Source organism: Cydia amplana, chromosome 17, assembly GCF_948474715.1.
Source record: "Cydia amplana chromosome 17, ilCydAmpl1.1, whole genome shotgun sequence".
Classification (NCBI taxonomy): domain Eukaryota; kingdom Metazoa; phylum Arthropoda; class Insecta; order Lepidoptera; family Tortricidae; genus Cydia; species Cydia amplana.
This window is the reverse complement of record NC_086085.1, coordinates 1,031,791-1,036,492: the sequence shown is the minus strand read 5'-3', so window position 1 is coordinate 1,036,492 and position 4,702 is coordinate 1,031,791. Positions and strand designations below refer to the sequence as shown.

Sequence of the window (4,702 nt, the reverse complement as noted above, 5' to 3'; positions counted from 1 at the left end):
TAGATGCGTTTCAATGTATCTGTTATTTTGTTTATAAAATCAGGTTTTTTTTTCGCATATATTTCAAATATTAAAATGGAATTTTCATTGCTTGAAAATATTGGTGTGTTTGAAAACAAAGAGAAAATATTTTTTGTACTTTAGTTTATGCGTAGTTGTGATAACCTTGACGTACAACTGCTACAGATTTGCTAGCTCGGTTGCGAGGTATGCTAATGACAATATGAGAAACAATAATGTGACTTAAAACTTTATGGGAAACAAACGGACCTTATTTTATATATAAGACCTTATAGATTGTAGTATTTTGGTAAATGTAGGTAGCTCGTAAAAATATGTCAAATGTCAGTTTGCCGTGAAATACATGTCCGTTACGTTGCTATCCGAGTGTTTTAATCCAAATTAAATCCCAAACACAATATTTGGCGACGAGAAGTACCTAACGCGATAAAATAAGTGATAAACTAGTGGATTTATTGTTAAAAACGATGGCAGCGAGCGCTAACGTGATTTATGGCGGCAATCTCACGTTCGACCACAACGCGCAAGAATGGAGGATTTTTAAGGAGCGCTTTGAAGCTATGTGTTTTGCAAATGATTTGACGGACACCACCGACAAAGCGGGCACAAAGCGGCGTTCCATACTCCTTACGACGTTTGTGGAAGAAACTTACCGCGTTGCAAAAGATTTGGTGTACCCAAAAACGTTGAACACCATTGAATATTCTACCCTCCTTGAAAAGCTAGATGCTCATTTTGAGTCACCTAGGTGTTCGTTTGCTGAACGTTATAAATTTTATAAAGCGGAGCAACGGACCGGCGAAGATCTAGCGGAGTGGGCAGCGCGAGTGCGAAGTTTGGCACAGTTCTGCGGGTTCACGACGGAGCTCGATACAGCACTGCGGGATCGTTTCGTTCTCGGGCTCGAGAACGCTAAAGAACGAGAGAAGTTGTTTGCGGAGAGCGTCGACAAGCTGATTTTTAGCAAAGCGTTACATCTGGCGCAGGCTACTCGCAGCGCCCGGCAGGGCCTGCAAGCGACCGGCTCGTCCAGGCAGGCGGCGGGGGCCGCCGGCGGCGAGGTGTTCGCGGTGCGCGCCGGCGCCGCCGCGACGTCCCAACCAAACAACTCTAATAATACAAGACAAGCCTGTGCAGTATGCGGATATAAAAACCACACCAAGGACAAGTGCCGTTATATTAATTACTCGTGTAAAAAGTGCAATACTAAAGGACATCTAAGTAGGATGTGTAAAACGAGTGATAAAAAGTTTAATTTCATTGCTGAGGAAACCGATGACATACATGAAGGTATCGTAGATGTTTATTTATATAGTATCAGATGTGATAACGGTAAACCTATGCAGCAGGTGGTGTCGATGGCTAACGAGAGCGTATTGTGCGAAGTAGACAGCGGAAGCGCTGTCTCAGTGCTACCTGTTAGTGTTTATGACGCGTTATTTAAAGGAAAATATGCCTTAAAGAGATCCAATGTACGATTAAACTGTTATAATGGTAGCAAAATATTTCCTTTAGGCCGAGTTTTATTACCGATTACTTTTGAAAATGAAACGGAGGAAATTGACATGTTTATTATCGAGGATACAGCGGATCAGCCAATTTTGTTAGGAAGAGATTTCATTAGTAAGTTCGATTTACATCTATCTGTGCAGTAAGAATTGTAATCATTTGAATAGCGAGGATGACGTCATCAGGTCGTTAAAGGATAAATATTCGAAAGTTTTTTCTAATGAGTTGGGCAGGTTCAATAAATATAAAATAAATTTAAAACTAAAAGAGGATGCGCAATTTAAATTTTTTAAACCTCGAACCGTGCCCCTGGCTTTAAAACCTAAAGTCGAGGAGGAATTGAACAGATTGGTTGAGTTAGGTATTTTGGAAAAGGTTAGTCATTCCGATATGGCTACACCCATTGTCCCTGTTTTACGGCCCGACGGCAATATACGAATTTGCGGTGACTATTCCGTGACCTTGAATAAAGCATTGTTTATCGATAACTATCCACTGCCGCGTATCGAAGACCTATTTTCTAGGTTACACGGGGGGGAAGAATTCTCGAAATTGGATTTATCTAGGGCATATAATCAGTGTGAGCTGGATGAGTCATCAAAGAAATTGACGTGTATAAATACACACAAAGGGCTTTATTGTTATACACGCCTCGTTTTTGGCTTATCCTCCGCGCCGTGTATTTTTCAGCAAATTATCGAAAAATTACTTTCGGGAATCGACGGAATATGCATTTTTCTCGACGATGTACTTATAACTGGACCGACCCGAAAAATACACGTCGAGAGGCTCGAGCAAGTCCTCAGTCGACTTAATGACGCCGGTTTGTGTTTAAAACAGGATAAATGCGAGTTATTTAGGAGTTCTGTGGAATACTTAGGGTTTGTAATAGATAAACATGGATTACATAAATCCAAAAATAAAGTTCAAGCCATTCTTAATGCAAAAAGTCCGAAAAATGTATCTGAACTTCAATCTTTTCTAGGCTTGCTAAATTACTATCGGGCATTCGTACCTAATGCTTCGGGTATTTTAAACCCGTTGTATGCGTTGCTTAAAAAAGATTGTAAATGGTATTGGGGTGTGGAGCAAGAGGAGTCATTTGTGAGAATAAAGGAGGAGTTAGCGAGTGAGCGAATCTTAGCGCACTACAACCCGGATTACGTCACGATTTTGACCACGGATGCCGGACCGGCGGCTTTAGGGGCTATTTTGGCCCAAAAACAGCCGGACGGCTCCGAGCGCGTCGTCGCTTATGCCTCCCGTTCGCTCACGCCCAGCGAAAAAAACTATGCTCAGATACAAAAAGAAGCGGCATCGCTAATTTTCGGAATAAAGAAATTCCATTATTATTTGTACGGCAGATCGGTACCTTTTGTTTTAAGAACGGACCACAAACCCTTAGTATCAATTTTCGGATCCAAAAAAGGTGTTCCCGAATTAGCAGCAAATCGGTTGCAGCGTTATGCTATATTTCTGTCGGCTTATAACTATGAGATCGAATACGTAAAAAGCGAACACAACGTTGCCGATTTCTTGTCTAGGGCCACGCTGGATGAAACGCAAGGGTGTCCCGAAGGAGATATAATTGATCGGGCAACATACATAAATTTTATATCTGATTCATTGAAACCAATTACGGCGAAAGATATTTGTTTAGCAACAAAAAAAGACGCGGTATTGTTGCGCGTTAAGTCTTATATAGAAAAAGGGTGGCCACGAAAATTGAAGGATAATGACTTAAAAATGTTTTTTAACTGTCGTACAGAGTTGACCTTGGAAGAAGGCTGTATTTTGCGTGGCCATAAAGTAGTCATACCTTCCATTTTCCGGGAGCAACTTTTGAATGAGTTGCATGATTCTCATCTCGGTGTGGTAAAAACTAAATCGGAAGCTAGAAAACGAATGTGGTGGCCAAATATAGACCAGCACATTGAACAAAAAATTGGGTCATGTAGCGTGTGCATTACACTAAGAAACGCCCCGGCGCGATCTCCGCTAGTTTCGTGGCCGTACCCGGCGGCGCGCTGGGAGCGCGTGCACCTGGACATGTGCGCGGTGCAGAGTCGGCAGTTTCTTATCGCCGTAGATGCGCATTCCAAGTGGGTCGAGTGTTATGTAATGACACAGACGGACACCGCTAGTGTAATTATGAAGTTAGCAGACATGTTTAGTAGATTTGGACTTGTTCGCACTCTGGTTACAGATAATGCCTCAAATTTTTGTTCTACGTTGTTTACAGAGTTTTGTGCGTTAAATGAAATTAAACATGTAACTATTGCACCTTATCACCCGAATTCGAACGGCCAGGCCGAAAATAGTGTTAAATTCGTTAAAAAAGGCATAAAGGCAATATTAGCGCAAAATCCTTCTCAGTCAAGTTTCAATATTAAATTAAGTAAATTATTGTTTGACTATAGAAACTCGGTTCATTGTACTACTGGATTCTCACCGGCTGAGCTGTTACTAGGCCGATCGTTACGCTCTCGACACGACTTGCTGCGGTCACCGCGCGGTGGTGCCGACGCCGACGCCGGTACTCAGGCCGGCACCGGCGCCGACGCCGACACCCAGGCTCCGCGCCTTCCGCTGTCATTGGCTTCCTCGGCTAATCAAAATGTTATCTCCAAACAGATCTCACAATGTAAACAATACGGCGGGCAGAGAAAATGTAATTTTAAACGAGGTGATAATGTTTTAGTAAAATCATTTTTTAAGAATGGTACAAAGCATACATGGAAAAGAGGTACTATTGAGAATAAAGTGGGATCCAGAATGTTTATCGTAAAAATAACGGACTTGAATATAAAAGTAAAGAAACACGTCGATCAATTGTTACATTACAAAGGCTGTGACGACACCGACGAGTCTGATTGCGAAGGCGGCCTGCCGACATTACAACACGATGACGACTCCCAAGACGACAACGTCGAGGAGGTGCAAACCGATGTACCTCTGCCTGAAGAGCAAGAAGCTATCGAGCTGGCGGAGGGCGGCGTGCCGAATTCCCACGACACGTCACCGGACACGTCTTTCGAGAGTGTCGCTTCATCTGTCAGCTCTCCGCAGAGAGACAGACAACCATTAGAAGAGGACACAGATATAATAATGTCGTCAGATAGTCCGTTGGAGGTTATGGAGGCGGACGACCACGGTGTTGAGCCTGACGCTC

General features: G+C 42.9%; 1 protein-coding gene across 1 annotated transcript; it reads left to right on the top strand.

The window, feature by feature from the left end:
* The first annotated feature begins 300 nt into the window (after positions 1 to 300).
* Positions 301 to 4,299, top strand: LOC134655648 (uncharacterized). The gene is made up of 2 exons (XM_063511084.1): positions 301 to 1,311; positions 4,165 to 4,299. The coding sequence occupies exons 1-2, from the start codon at positions 489 to 491 to the stop codon at positions 4,176 to 4,178; spliced, it is 837 nt and encodes a 278-aa protein (XP_063367154.1). The 5' UTR covers positions 301 to 488; the 3' UTR covers positions 4,179 to 4,299.
* Positions 4,300 to 4,702: the final 403 nt, after the last annotated feature.

Bases quoted from the DNA above. Each gene is read 5' to 3' on its own strand.
- LOC134655648 (XM_063511084.1), top strand. From the start codon at position 489: ATGGCAGCGAGCGCTAACGTGATTTATGGCGGCAATCTCACGTTCGAC.